The sequence below is a fragment of the Eretmochelys imbricata genome, chromosome 11 (assembly GCF_965152235.1).
Source record: "Eretmochelys imbricata isolate rEreImb1 chromosome 11, rEreImb1.hap1, whole genome shotgun sequence".
NCBI lineage: Eukaryota > Metazoa > Chordata > Testudines > Cheloniidae > Eretmochelys > Eretmochelys imbricata.
This window is the reverse complement of record NC_135582.1, coordinates 62,960,257-62,976,266: the sequence shown is the minus strand read 5'-3', so window position 1 is coordinate 62,976,266 and position 16,010 is coordinate 62,960,257. Positions and strand designations below refer to the sequence as shown.

The 16,010-nt window shown below is 38.8% G+C and overlaps 2 protein-coding genes across 9 annotated transcripts in view; both read right to left on the bottom strand.

Annotated features, from left to right (window-relative positions):
* FAM237A (family with sequence similarity 237 member A) overlaps positions 1-6,688 on the bottom strand; it is a 63,150-nt gene extending 56,462 nt beyond the window's left edge. Inside the window, exon 1 of the mRNA XM_077830095.1 lies at positions 6,576-6,688. The gene's annotated coding sequence lies outside the window, so the exon portion shown is untranslated. The remainder of the gene's footprint in view (positions 1-6,575) is intronic.
* The window catches only part of ADAM23 (ADAM metallopeptidase domain 23), a 176,618-nt gene that overhangs the window by 23,000 nt on the left and 137,608 nt on the right, over positions 1-16,010 (bottom strand). For 3 of the 8 annotated variants that reach the window (XM_077830094.1, XM_077830088.1, XM_077830093.1), the window contains exons 22-24: positions 13,971-14,090; positions 11,545-11,713; positions 6,576-6,687 (exon numbers count right to left, since the gene is read on the bottom strand). In XM_077830094.1, the coding sequence (XP_077686220.1) occupies positions 6,576-6,687; positions 11,545-11,713; positions 13,971-14,090 (401 nt within the window). Of the gene's footprint in view, positions 1-768; positions 1,134-1,160; positions 3,385-5,847; positions 5,933-6,575; positions 6,688-11,544; positions 11,714-13,970; positions 14,091-16,010 lie in introns of those variants that run through there. The other 5 variants (XR_013347499.1, XR_013347500.1, XM_077830090.1 and 2 more) reach the window with 4 other exon arrangements.

The following is a 16,010-nucleotide window of genomic DNA, read 5'->3' as shown; positions in this document are numbered from 1 at the left end:
TAATGGAGGAGGTACGGAGTCTGGGAGGGAGTTTGGGTGCAGCAGGGAGCTCCGGGCTGGTACAGAGTGTTGAGGTGCAGGAGAGGGTGAGGGCTCTCTGAGGGAGTTTGGGTGCAGGGGGTGGCTATGGGCTGGGGCAAGGGATTGGACTGCAGGAGCGGGTGAGGGGTCTGGGAGTGGGTTCTGACCTGGGGCAGGGGGTTGGAGTGTGGGAGGGGGTGCGAGGTGCAGGCTCTGGCCGGGAGGCGCTTACCATAGGCAGCTCCCGGCCGGTAGCACAGCAGGGCTTAGGCAGGCTGCCACAGCCCCACGCTGCTCCCGCAAGTCTAACGCACATCTCTGCATGCCCCTTGGTTTCTGGCCAATGGGAGCTGTGAGAACGGTGCTGGGGGCAGGGGAAGCGTGCAGAGTCACCCGCCCACCCCTGCCAAAGGCACACAGAGACGTGCCAGCAGCAGCTGTCTGCTTCCAGGAGTGGCGTGGGGCCACTGCAGGCAAGCAGCTTGCCTGAGCACCCTGCTGCGCCACGGGACTTTTAGCTGCCCAGACTCAGAGATCGCGAGGGGGCAGAGGACGCCGTACAGAAATGTTAGTCATGGTGGGCCGGACAGAAATGTTAGATAGGCCGGATCCGATCCACAGGCCATATTTTGCCCACCCCCGCTCTAAAGGTTTAATTCTTAGCACAGCTAGGTTTGAATTTCGTGCTCTCTCTCCCCCATCACACTCCCCCCTCCCCCCCCAAGAAAAAGGTTGAAGAGAGAAATAACACATCTGAGGGTATTCAAAAGAATTCTTGAATGGGTATAGCTTTACCCAACTGATCAAAACAACACTGAATTACACATTTTTCTTCCAAAATGCATATTGGAATGCAAAGTAAAAACCCAACTACTTCAAAGGGATTAGGATATCTTGGCAGATTTTTTTTATCCTGCTGAGAAACACGTAAGCCTGATTCTTCCATCCATACTCGTAACTTACTCCATAAGCAGTCCTCTTGATTCTGGATTAATTGTTTACCAAAATCAGTTCTTCTACAGAACAAACTATTTTTTAATTTGTTCAAGCAGAGACAATTCTTCTAAAGCAAGCAAACTTCTGCTGTTTTTAAAAGTTAATATGTAGCTATTCTGGAAAAAAAATTAACAATTATTGGCTCCAAGGCCAAGAATATAACTTGCCAAATTTCAGTCCAAAGCAAACGTATACAACTGAGGTATCATGCACCTGGTATAAATTTTTTAACCTTGATTCTTTTGGGTAACCATAAAATGTAAATGAGAAATTAGGGGCAGTGGAACGGGGTTTATTTATTTGGTGCTGGCATTTCTCACAGTGGGAATGACAGAACTCAAAAGTATATGATATTGTCATACCTAGAGCTTCTTGGCGTGGTGCTGGCTTGTCTCCCTGAGGATTTTCCAATTTTGTGTAAGCACTGCACTCCAAATTCATAGTACTGGAGTCCTACGAGTGAGGATGGAGGGAACAGTGCACCCCACTCCATGGTATGCTCTTCTCTGAGCCTGGCAGATATTTGGGCAGGGGTTAATGCTGCTCCAAACATTAGCTCCCATTCTGTACTTGCACTCTCCTCAGAGAGGGATATTTACATGGCAAAGAACTAGCCCTCACCACACAGGCTGGCACAGAATAACGTTTCATTTTCCTTTCCCTATGGCTCCCGAGGATCTGAGGTGCTTGGAGGCCATATCTCCTGCCTCTTATGCAGCCCACCCACAAACCCCTCTCCTTGATGGAAGTATTAATGATAAAATTTGTGAGCTGAATTTTGAAGAGCTTCCTGGGCCTTCTGTCTCTCTCCTGTGGGTTTTACTGCAGGAGGCCTCAGTCATTCCAATATAATGGGGTTTTATCTCTCTTTCTCTAAGGTCCCCTAAACTATCTATGACTCTCCCATTACCACACTATCTGATCACCTTACAATCTTTAATGTATTTATCTGTGAGATAGGGAAGAGTTATCTCCATTTTACAGAAAGGAAAGGAAGGCACAGAGAAATTAAGTAATCTGACCAACACCATACAGGAAATCTGTGGCAAGAAGAGAACTGAACCCAGGTCTCAGGCTAGTACCTCATCCAAATTTTTTGTTGGTTCCCCTACCATCACTGTTTTTTTCCTTTTATGCACTCTATAACTTTTCCAAAATTGGAGATGTTCTGAAAAGTTACAGAATAGCAAAAGGAAAATAAAATTAACTCTAACTTTTCAAAATTTCTTCAAAGTTACAGTGTTCCATTTTTCCTTTTGCCACTCTTTACTTTTTAGAAGTTGGAGAAGTTTATAAATTTACAGAGTGGAAAAGGAAAACAAAGTAGGGGGAAATCAAGAAGTGTGTGTGGGGGGGGAAACAGACAAACAAAGTCCCTACATGTCATTCATTCTATTGCAGTCAGTGGGGAAAAAAGGAAGAGAAAGGGGAAAAAATAAAAAACAATTTTTAAAGTAAATTAAAAATGAAATTGTAAGTCAAATCCAAATAAAAACTGTTTTGTTTTGAAATTTTTTGTTGAGGGATTTTTTTTCCCAAACAGATTATTAATGGATGAGAGTATTTGTATTACTTAAACAGTAAAGCTTTCCTAAGCTGGACTGCTTTATTTATTTTTTTTTTGGTGAGGGGGCTGGATTAAAAATTATATATTTTAGACACATGTAACAGCAGTTATAAGAGGAATCATTTATAATAAAAAGTGCTTTTTAGGCAATGATTTGGGATTTCAGTATTTTCTATTTGCTGATGCTCTCTTACTACACAGGGATTTATTTTTCAGACACAGAGAAGAACTCTCCTTTGAGACAAGAAAAATTGCCTGTATACTTCCCATATTCTAAAAGATTAAATTCAATAGTAGTAGACTGTAGCTGACTCACTGAACTCACACAGGCATGAGTCTCTGTAAATCTAATGATTACCTATTATTCTAGCTTTAATGATAGAGATTTTGCAAGTAATACAGTTTCACTTCAAAGAAGGTGTGTTTTAGACAGTCAAACTTCAGTCTGTTTCATATACTTAAATTTATGGTTCAAGTATAATACAGTTAAATCAAGCTAAAGTCCAATCCTGCAAATGAATCTGCACAGGAAGATGCCTGTGTGTGCAAGGAGTCCCACTGACTTCAAGAACAGGATCCAATACTGTAAGTAGCTCCAAGTTTCCTTCACTTCCAAAAATTGCTACTCTCCTGCAATACTATATTCTTGGTCTGCCACTGCAGGATACAGTAGGTTTCTGACTTTAGATGAGCTCATAACATCAATGTGAATTAATTCTAAAATAATAAATGACCACTGATTTTTTTAAATCCTTAAATATAGTAAAGAGGAAAAAGCAACTGATAGATGATGTAAAGGTCTGAAAAGAAAAACAGAAGTGCAATAGGAGCAGCAATCAATCATCAATTATCATAACAGAATAAAGAAAAAGCAAGCAATATGTTAGCTATACATAATACCGATCATAATAAGAAAAATGTAGGGATTTATGGTGTGAAAAACTGTTAATTATATGAATTTTCACATCTCAGAAGAAAGCGTTGGCAACCTTCCCCCAAATAGTTATCTGCTCTTATGCTACTTAAGGGCATGTTTCAGCACTAGAAAACACGGTAGAAAACTGAAGTCAGAAAAAATTAACATTCTCCAATTTTGTTAAATTCTTCAAAGAGAACGACTGACTTTTACTGCAACTCTTCCTTCAGCTCAGTCCTTGTCAATATCAATCAGTATGAGAATTCTAATTAATCTACATTTTGTTTTCCCCTTAACTAGGAGGGTATCTATTCCAAAGGAATAGTCTCATTTTAATGGAAAGGACATTATCCATATAACTACTTTCATCATCATAAGAATATACTCCTAAGAGCTTGTCTACTCGAAGAATTAGACCATGGTAAGCTGGGTGTGACTATGCTGCTCTAGCCTGCTCAAAGTGCATTAACAAACTGCTCGTGTGTCTCAGCAGGGTGTGTGCACATGGGCAGTTAGACCATGGCAGGGCAGTGTGGGGCAGATTCAGACCCCCAGCTTGCCACCGTCCAATTGTTCGTGTAGACAAACACTAAGAAAGCGGTCAATCTCTTTGTCCATGAATGGCGTAAGCCAGGGAGTAGGTGGAAAGGTGCTGTTAACATTTTTTAAAGATATTGAAGCTGCAGAAGATTTCTGGACTTAACTTTTTTTTAAAAAAAATTCTTGAACAAGCATCAGAGTTAAGGTTAGAAATCTCTCTCTCACCCAGCCTCCAGATATCTGAAGTGTCAGATGTCAGAATTTGGAGGAACCAATACTTCTAACTCCTCGGATAAATTCTAAATTAAGTGAACCCATGACTTCTTACATTGTAGAAAAATTAATATAATACTTTGGAGCTGTTTTTCCAGACTTCTGTGCCTTCTGGAAGTAAGTTACATTTGAAAGACAAGAGAAATGGGCAAGAGAGATCACTACATCCCATTCTAAGAGAAGTTAACCTCTTAGAACACTGATATATTGAAGTGTAGTATTTGCAACCAAAAAAGTAAAAATGGAAAGTTTGAGATGAATTCCACTGAGGTGTCTATCATCAGATTTGTAAAGGCTCTTATTTCATGTATTTTTCCCTGCATTGATTTTGTGAGTCAGAGTGCAATAATCCTAGCATGTTTTTTAAACCTGTGGTCATACTAGATGACATTTTGTGACACTGGAGTTAATCTAGCTGTGATGTTCTCACAATTGAATCTGTGTTATCTGAATCTTGAGAAAATTGAGTTTCCTGCTTCTGCAATGTTATGGAACTCACATTTTGTGCTAAAGAAATATAGAAAGCATTTTAGTTCATGTCTGTGTTTGTATGCTGACATGTGAGTTATGTAATTTTAGTAATAAAAAGAAAATCTTAATAGGAAGTGCTCAAGAACTTTAGAGTTTTATATCATTGCAGAAAACTATTTCTTTACACTTCCTGATACCTTTTCCCAATTGGATTTCTCTATTAACACACCAAAATAAACTGTAGAAAGTAGTTAATGTCCAATTCTCTGTCATGAGTCTCTTGGGGATTCAACTTCCAATAAACTAATATTGCCACAAATTTTAAAAAAAGCGTCAATTCTCCTTATGACCCATTCTTGTATCAAAATAAACTAAAAAGAAAAACTGTATCAAGGTTATTTTTTCAATATAGCCATCGTATTGTATTATAGTAATCCATTTTCCGTATCTGCTGATACAATCTTATTCATTAATATCATTGGTATTATCCCACAAAGATATTTTCCTAGAATGTCTCAGAGTTGGCATATTAATTTCTAGAATGGCTTTTCCATTTTGAAAGTAAAAAATAAAGTTTGTAGTATAGTGATTTGATCTAGGTGACCAGATGAACTTCTCTACTTGTCTTTAGACTTGTTTATAAATTAAACAAGGGTGTCTTTTTATTATTTTTATTGTTTCTTATCTAATGCATCTGCAAGACAAGTATTACAGTACTCTTAAATGCTACAACAGGAGCTCCATCTCACCCTTCTGCACAGAAAGGAGGACTCCCCTTACTAATTCCTTGCAGATGGCTCTTCACAGAGTCAGGAAGGCTCTAGGGGAGTGGAGAGGGCAGGGAGCTATGCTAGGTGAGATAGAAACTAGACAGCCCTATGATGTTTGGTGGTGGGGAAGGATGCACCTCTAAAGGTTCCCTAAGAAAGAGAATATCTATTCCACTTTGGTTTTCCACAGACAGTTAGGATGTTGCTTGGACTGTACAATTGTGATGTATTTCTTGCCAATCTAGTGATTTGGGTTTTGGAGGAGGTGGGGAGCCACAATTTCAAGTGCATACCTTTCCATGTGAAAAGTATTTCTGAAGAGTATTTCCCTAATAGTTCCTCTAGGTTTTTCTACTTCTTATACAGTCAATGAGGCATCTATTAAACATGCAAAAGTAGAAGACAGTAATAACAGTATGAGAAAATAACAGTTCCTAATATATTTTATTTTCTTTCCCACTGAATTCTGATTCTTAGGAGGTCAAGCTTTCTAAGCACTCTTCCAGAACCACAATGAGTTGAAGCCCCCTTTACAGTCAAGATAACTGTAAAAGAAACTTTTGTACAAGGGAGGCTTCATTTTCCCCTTCATTATGTCCTAGCTCTCAGGAACAGCATGGAACAGTCAAGGAACATCAGCAACTGGAAAATCTCTACTAAAGGATACATAATAAACTCACTATGTGGCCATAAATGTTGAAGTCTAGTAAATGTAGGTTTTAATTATGAAGATGGCTATTAAAGGACAGAATAAAGGGGGGAAATTGGGATGAACCAAATGTCTGGGTTCATATCTTTCTAGGAATGGGATCTGGATTTATAAAAGTCAAAGTATATTCACAAACAGTCTTAAAATTAACATGCATATACCTTCTCTGAGAGGCATAGTTTTAATATTCTCAAGGGTTTGATTCTGAATGACAGGGTTATACCCTCCTTTCCCACATGTTAATTCTACTGGTGCTAATAGAGAAGAATAATCTAAACATGTACTAAATATTGCAACTGAAATCACACAAACCCTTAGGTCCTTCATCCTTCTTGCTGGGAGTATCCCTGATAGGGTCATCAATACTGCAGTCTGTCCCTGCCCAGGAGAAATTACAAATGCAAGTGGCTTCATTACTACACACCTAGAAAAGAAAATGAAAATAACTGTTTTTAAAATACTTTTGATTGAGGTTATTCAGCATATGTTAGAAATAAGTTATAAGATACACAGGATAAAATTTACCACAACACATACTATAACAAGAATGATTGTTTAGAAAGTTCAAAAAATCAATAACCTCATCAAGTACATAACAGGTTAGGATGGAGTGTTCACCCCACACTAGCCCAGAAAACATTATTGTGGCTCAGGAGGAGTTACATAACTGATAGGGCACACATAGGAAGAGTTAGGTTTGATGAGCAAGCACTGATTAAGGATGGGGCAGAGCTGAGGAGAAGCAGCAGGTGGGGCTGGAATAAGGCTAAGCAGTGAGAGCAGAAGGGGCTGCCATGTGCAAGCCTCCAGTTGCTCTCTGTGCTTAAAAAGGAGAAGGGGAAAAACCCAGGAGAGTAGAAGCCCTGAGGATCCAGGCCCTGAGAAAAGGAAATACCTATAGAAATGTAGGAGAAGGAAGCCTGAAAGAGGAGAAGTAGAAAAAGGTTTGGGGAAATGGCTGCCAGGTTTGGGATGGTTCAGAGCTTGACTACTGACTCAGAGATCCTTGGAACCTGGAGTACTGGGCAGGCCTGGGTTCCCCTCCCAGCCACTAGGGAAGTGGCACAGTGAATTGGAGGACTGCCTGAGACAGTTCATACAGAGATCCTTTGATACCCTGGAAGGGAAAAACTATAGTGACTTGGCCAGAAGGACAAGCCATGAAGCGGGAGCACCCTGAGTTACAAAGAGGGAGCAATCAAGTAAAGAGGAAAGATGGGGACACATGGTGAGCAACCAAAGGAGGAGGCATCAGACTGGTCAAGAGGTAATCCCGAGATACAGCCAGAAGGAGGTGCCACAGTGGTAAGCTGTAAACCCCAAGACACAGGTATATCAAGTTCTTAGTTTTATTTTAATTTCCCAGGTAGATAAACTCAGAAGATAGCATGGCAAGAGTAGAAGACTGCATTAGAGCTCAACTGTCCCGTGGACTCTCACCAGTGCAGGGGTATAGGGGGCTCTAAGAACCCTTGTTTTTATTCATGGGCAACAGAGATCTTGGGTCTGGGTGGATGAGGCATTTGGTGAGGCCACAGTCTAGCCCTTATTAATTTTCTCTTTTCATGAAGCTGGGAAAGGGGGACACAAATTAAGGTACTTATTATATGTATCCATTTTCAAACTGATCATTGTAATCAGAACCACTTTCAAACTTTGGACTTCATACTTCCTTAGGCAACTTGTTCCAATGTAAGAGAGAGGGGGAATTCTGAGTTTCAACTGACAGTTTCTTCCTCATTCTTCCAGGCTGGTGGTGACAGTCTATCCTCCAGCAGAATAGGCCAGAGATTCACTTTAAGACTGCACTTAGAAGGATACCTCTGTGAAAATTTGGGCTTAAACCCACCAAAAATTACATTACACTTGTAATAAATATGAACTCCTACCAAACCCATAAAATTTAAAATACTAAGCAATAATGGACAATGGTAAAAGAAATTAGAGATGGAGTTAAGTTGCTGAGGAAAGTGATTGAAGGAAGGTGTGGTGGAAAAGCAGTTAAAGATAGAAAGAATGAAATTTTGATCAACAAGATTAGAAGGGCAGTTAGTCATCAATAGAGGTACCTAATCAACTGGTACATAATGTATAAAAACTATAGACTACACAGTCTATAGATAATGCTTAACCAAGTTGACAGACGGTACAATGCTGACGATCAAAAGTAAATAAGCCATGTAATTTTTGTTTATACCTTTATCTCATTCTGCATCCTCTAATATTCACTAAAGAAGCTTATCAAGAAGGATAAAGATAACTTTAATCTTACTTGTAAGAAAGGTTTGTTGAACTGAAAATTCGAATTAGCAAAGGCACAATAGGAATGTGGAAAAAAATTCAAAGTTGTCAAGAGAATGTCTGGATCCCTTTCTTAACTCCTATATTGCCCTCAGTCTCTGTGCCTTTCTTTCTTTCTCCTTCGCTCTGAACCCAATTCACCCTCCTTTCAGTCTGTCCCCCGTTAGGGATTCTCTTCCCATATGAATCTTTCCCATAATAAGAAAACAACTTCCTAATATAGAGTCTAGTCCTCTATGACACATATCTGTAGAAATTATAGCAGTCTCTTATCCCTTGTTGGCCCTGCTCTCCTTTAAAAAACAAACAAACAAACAAACAAAAATGGTGTGTATGGTGGGGAGCACAACTAGCCAGAAAAATGAAGTGTTTGATCAATAGTTAAGACACTTGATAACTTAGTCAAATAGACTCAGAGGCGGACTATGAAGCATAACATCCCTCAGTGTAAACTGATGTGCTAGGGTGGAAATGTCAAAACTAAGTGTAGTTTAAACCAGGGGTTCCCAAAATGTGGCCTCAGCCCACCTTGACACAGTCCTGATGGTCTACCGGCATGACTGAATTCTCCAGTCAAGCTCAGTCTTAGGAAATCTTTAACTCCAAGTGACTTGTGTAATCTAAATAAAAGCTATATAAATGTAATGCTTTGAGCTGTATATGCTGGACAGAGTATAGAAAAAAATTATTTTTAAAAAATAAGCTGCGGTACTGTATGTCAAGTTTAATTCTTGTGCATACAATGGTGTGTTTTGCTGCAAGGTAACCTAGCAACGTACAAACAGTCTGCCATTTACAACTGTAAAAAATGGCAAGCAGTATTTTAATCTGACATGGATCGATTTTATTTTAAAAATGAGAGGGTGCACTGGCGGAGAAGACAATGAGAGTCCCAGACCATCTACATCTACACCAAATGAGCCATCCAAAAAAAAATAAAGGAAGTCGTAAGAAGATATAGTGACACGTTCTTGAAGTTTGGATTCTCCTTTACTGGATTGGAGGAGGACCCATTGCCTCAGTGTGTTATATTATAAACTATTATTTTATATTTTTAATTACAATATTTGATTCTTTTCTAATTAGTTGAGAGTAAGGGTTGGGTCTTTACTTACACAGCACAGAAATTTAGATGATATACTAAAAAAATTGAAAACACAGTGTTTAAAGTTGGACAACTATTTTGTTTTAAATAACATGTCTTAACAATTTTGTTAACATTGTGTTGCTTATTCAGGTTTATATGCTGTACATTTATACAGTGTGTTTTCCTTGTTTGAACACCACATTTCGCTCAGCGTTTTTTTAAAAGTGTCATTTTCCTAAAAGTGTTTGGTGTCAAAGATCTTGAAGCATTTCTTTGAGTGCACATTGCCGGGTTTTCTATATTTACAACTGTTTACATTAAAATGAAAAGAAAACATGTACACTGTATTTACAGTTCTAATGTGTGTAATTAAATTTTATAATTTCCCTCAAGAAGTGTTAATGGGCTGCAGTGCCTACTGCTGCAGCTCAGATGGACCTCCAAGAAAGAAGTTTGGGAACCCCTGGTTTAAACAGTAATGACTTCTTTAATTAGGCAGAAGAAGACAATCTGCATATGCAGAGGGTCAACATTCATATTTTCAGTCCAGAGTACAATGTAGCAGCGAGGAAGGCTAAGAGGATTAAATAGCCTGATGTTTTGTATTAAGAGTACATATTAACAGTCCTAGGAAAATGGAGTTTTTAATGTAACAAGCGCTGGTTACTACCTTTGGAGCTTCCTGACCAGCACAATGCAATAGAGACAATAAATAGAAACGGAAGGCTCACATATGACACAACATTGGGATTATTTATCTGGGAGAGTCTGAGGTGATTAAGAGGTATCCTACTAAATTCTATCAAATTAAGGTTAATAAACGGGAACAGAGGGATATAGGTTTATGTTAAGAGGAAGTGTACTGCATGTAAAAAGAATCCGTGGAGAATAAAGAAATTAGTGTTGCTAAAGGAGGTGAGGACCAGAATGAGTGAATGAACACAAGAAGCACAAGTAAGAAGATGCCATTTTCAGGTCTTGTCTACATGGGAGATTTTCCTTGGCTATGGCCTGAGGTGGCAAGCTATCAGTGTTGCTGCACAGATGCAATCCCTGACATAGACAGGCAAAGTTATTTGCACCAATGGATCTTAATCCAATTTCAAGGAGGTATAGACACCTTACCAAAAGGAGTTAATCAGGCTTCAGATCATGACACAACTGTGAATACTGCTCATTTGTTTCCCCATACATTCAAAGTGAAACATGATCCATCCTGAAAGATGAACTTGCTCAGTGTGGTCTACTTTTCTCCGGCCGCCTTTCTGGAGCACCACTGAATGTCTTCCTATTCCCTCTTGCTGGTGCTTTCTGATCTGCTCTAATCCTACTCAGGTCCCATGCCCTTGTCCCACTTATTTCTGCTACCACCATCCTAAAGACCTAGCATCTAGATGGTACAGTAGGGCTTTCACAGTCTCTTCAAGCAGCCCAGAACACTGGCTATGCCATACTGGTTCTAAGTTTTAGGGCAAGAACCCTGAATTTCTGCAGCATTAATACTGGATTCTGTGGCAAACTGAAATTATTCAGAGGTTTGAAATGTGGTGTGAAACATTAGGGAGGTTTTTATAGTACTGGACTTTACTATTGACTTCAGTGGGAGCACAAGCCAGCTATAAGTGCTTTTGAAAATCCCACTCTAAATATTAACGTGAAAACTACAGTGAATTGTGTCACATAATTTAAAAACCTTGTTTTCTCAACTGTTCTCTATGCCTCTCACACTGTCATAGAATTAAAGTATGTCACAAAATCCAACACTTGTGTATTCAGGAAATCAGAAGGTCTTACTGAAGATTTTAGGTACAGTACACAACACTGTACATTAGGCCCTGTTTATATTGGAAGTATGGACAGAGCTTATCTGCTGTCCCACGGATATGGACTTACCCCATGATTTGAACAGACTTTTCCATTAGAACCAATAGGGCAGCTGCTTATGTTCAAGGACTGAATTGGTAGGCACTTCCTGTCTAGACACATCATGTGAGGGCCACATGGAGCTCCATCTTCCACATATCCCAAATCTGTATCGTCATCTAAAAGCACATGAGCACCACTAGGAGAAGAAGTTTTAAAATACTATTAATATTATGACTAGAGCCTTTTAAAGATATTAAAACACAATAAAGGTAGGGATGTTAAAAGCCCTATAACTTCTTCACTCCACAGCACACTAGAGGAAAGAATATGGTATGCACAAATTCACACCACATTTTTTCTTTAATCGCACAATTCTCACAATAGCACTGACAAGAAGTAGCTGGTAGCACACAGAAGAATTCTAGGTATTGACATGCAATCTTAATTTGATCTTAGATTACATATCCATAACTGACAGAACATCTTTCTTTTTTTCATACCACAGAATGATATTTCTAGAAAACGTTACTAGTTCATGTATATAGATTTATGCATATTTTATGAGAAATGTTTCATGCTTTAACTCTAACCTCAAATGGGAACAGGGAGTAAATATGGAGGAGAATAGTTGTATATATACACACAAGAGAGTATTCTTTGTTACTTTTAGCATTCTTAATCATCAAATTTTATTTAAATTTTTTAAAAGCACCCATCCAGTAATCTGCATGCAAGACGATAAAAACATGCCTATCCTCTGACCAATTAAATGATAACTAAAGATTTCCTCCTACCACAATCATTCATATAAAACAAATAATTCCTCTTGATGAGATAGTACTGCTCAAAACCATGAAGTCTTATATATGGATCTTTTGCTCTTCTGGATTATAATTCTTAAACTTCATGGAAGAGCAATGTGATGTTCCACGGTAAGGTTTGATACCAGTCTCAAGAGTCTCCACATGCATTTCAACGCTTAAATGGAGAATATCAGTGATTTTTAATAAAAGGAGAAATACCATTTAAAATAGTGATTTTTACCTCTAACAAATTTAAATTTAGCTGTTTAAATTTTTTATCTTTATCTTTTTCATAGCTTCCTAAATTCCAAGGTCAGAAGGGACCATTGTGATTATCTAGTCTGACTTCCTGGATAGCACAGGTTATGTCTACACTTAAGACACTACAGCAGCACAGCTGCAGCTCTGTGGTAGCACTTCATTGTAGAGACTACAGCAGTGGGAGAGGTTCTCCTGTTGCTGTATGTAATCGAGCTCTCCTGTCACTGTATAATTCTTCTGCTGACCTAGCACTGTCTGCACTGGGGGTTAGGGTCAGCTTAACTACGTCTCTCAAGGCTGTGGATTCTTTACACCCCGAAAGACGTAGCTATGCTGATGTAACTTTTCAATGTAGACCAGCCCTCAGCCATAAAACTTCCCCAAAGTAAGTCCTAGAGCATACCTTTTAGAAAAACATCCTATCTTGGTTTTAAAATTGTCCATAATAGAGAACCCACCATGATCCTTGGTAAATTGGTCCAGTGGTTAATTACCCTCACTGTCAAAAATTTACACCTTATTTCCAGTCTGCATTTGTCTAGCTTCAGTTTCCAGACACTGAATCATGTTCTACCTTTCTCTAATAGATTGAAGAGCCTATTATTAAATATGTGTTCCCCCTGTAAGTACCTGAAGGCTGATCAGGTCATCCCTTAACCTTCTCTTTGTTAAGGGAAATAGACTCAAGAACCACAATCTATCACTATAAAGACATGTTTTCCAAACCTTTAATCATTTTTGTGTCTCCTCTTTGACTTCTCCAATTTATCAACACCGTTCTTGAATTGTAGACACCAGACAAGGACACAGTATTCCATCAGCACCAAACACAGCTAAAATAATCTCTCCACTTCTACTTGAGATTCCCCTATTTATGCATCCAAGGATTGCATTAGCTCTTTTGGCCACAGCATCACACTAGGAGGTTGTGTTCAGCTGATTATCCACCACAACCCCCATATCTTTTTCAGAATCATTGATCCTCAGGATAGAGTCCTCCATTGTGTAAGTATGGCCTACGTTCTTTGTCCCTCAATGTGTACATATAGCCAAATTTAAAAACTTATATTGCTTGTGCCCAGCTTGCCAAGTGATCCAGATCACTCTGTATCAGTAACCTGTCCTCTTCTTTATTTACCCCCTCCCAATATTTGTGTCATCTGCAAACTTTATCAGTGATGGTTTTATTTTTTCTTCCAAATCATTAATAAAAATGGTTAAATAGCATATGGCCAAGAACCAAACCCTGTGGGACCCACTAGAAACATGCCTCTTTGATGATACCCAGTTAATAATTACATTTTCAGACTTATCAGTTAGCCAGCTTTTAATCCATCCAGTTTGGTTACAGATAGAAAAACCATTTGTGTATGCTGTATAGTCTTTTACCTGCAGTCCACTACACGCCCCTGGTGGTAAAAAGAGGTTGGGGAAATTTCTCCCTGAAGATGACCAATTCGTGGAACTCGACTAAGATTAGTGCAGAGCAAAAAGCCACAGAACACATCACTGCAAAAGAAAAACAAAGAAAGGGACAAAGACAAAGTTACCAAATAGAGTCACACTAACAATTAGCAATATTTATAAGATACAAAATGTTGTGTCAAAAGCAATGAAGACATGAAACCAACAATATTACTGCAATAAATAACTTAAGACCAGCTTCTGCCAAAAAATAACTTCAGACCAGCTGGTCACATAAAGTAATAACTTACTCAGTGAGTAATACCACAAACTTTGGTGGTACTACTCGAAATAAGGTACTACTTGATTGGAACAAGGATGGCAGAAGCTAGTCATAACCAGCAGATGGTGTTAACTGCAAAAGTAGAAACAAAATTCTACCAATTGGTTAATTATGAATAGCAGCATTTCCCCATTTTGTTTGAACAAAAAAACTATTTCCACAAAAATACTTGAATATAATATTTAAAAGGGCATACAGGTGGACAAACTATACATAGTTTTACATTGTGCTTTTTCAGGTAGTTTGGTTACTCTATGTTGATGCAGTTTGCTTATTTTGTATTTTATTTTATTCCCCATGTCATCACAGTACAATCATAATGATTAGAAGAATCAGTAATGTTCAGGGTGCACTACTGCATTCTTGGGAAAGACACCGGCTTATCTGCTGCCACTTTATAACAAATAAATAACAATAGCCTACTAGCCTCAAGCTGGCTTTCCTGGCATGGACTGTCCAAATTTTGCATTGAAGTCGCACACATAGCTGGATGAATACGGGAAAACAATGTGAATATCTGTATGCATTCCAAATGGCTGTTCAGTCTGACCATGTTTGTGCTCCTTATTAGCTATTTTCAAACATTCATGCAAATGTTTTTAGGTTTTTTTTTTTTTAAATTATGAATGTTGCGGGAAATGGTTGTTCTTCACATGACTATTCATTCACCCATTAACAAGAGTATTCATCATTCATTATTCTCCTACTTTTAAAGTTTCAGTCATCCAACCAAGGAGCAGATATATCATGTGACACAGCAAACAGCTGTAGTGAACAAGTTCACAAAACCATGCATAGGTCAAAATTTGTTCACTTTATCAGATCACTTACAAATAGTAAATAAATTAATAAACATGTAAGTACTCCTGAATGATTTCTGAATTGGAAAAAAAGGGCTAAATCAAATAAGTCTTTTACCTCTAGTTACATGCTTTCTCAACTAACTCCCTTCTTGGAAGTTCAACACATGCCCAAGACAACAGGGAGAAGTAAAGAGGAGGAGCTTACACTGCCAGGACTAGTAGTTGAGACAGAGGAAGAGTTTAGTACTATATCAATTGCCTCTATCCCGTGGGCACTATGGCTACTTATGATATATGTCCCGTAGCTGGTGTCATCTCTGGATGCACACTGGTAGGATGAGCCTTTGTCTTCCACAGATCACTCAGAGCTCACTGTTGTCCATGGCCTACTAGTGTCTTCCAAATATTTGGTCATATTGTATGCGAGGAGGTCCAACATGATGGAAGATCATGGACTCACTCAGCGAGAGCAGACTTCTACCAAGCTGTCACTGCAGCTTCCCCTCCCCCTTCCCCCTGGCTACAGTGTGGAATTACCCTGAGATCACAGGATCTAGCAGAGATTCCTGGGCCACGTCTGGAGGCGGAACCAGCATGCATATCTTTGGCCATTTACATCCCTGCCTGACATTATAAATGTATGACACTGTGCTGCTATCTCCTTTAACTTCTCTCCATGAGCCCAAATTGTCAGTACATCTGCATGAAAATCTAGATGTGAGAAATTCCAAAAATGTGAATTTTTGAGCCACCTGGGAATTCTGCAAACCAATCTGTGAAATATTTTGGAGTTCTGAAAATTTGTAAGAAAAAATGGAGGATTCAAAACCATGCAAAACAAACTGCTGAAAAAGTCCATTAAAAAAATCTGAAAAATAT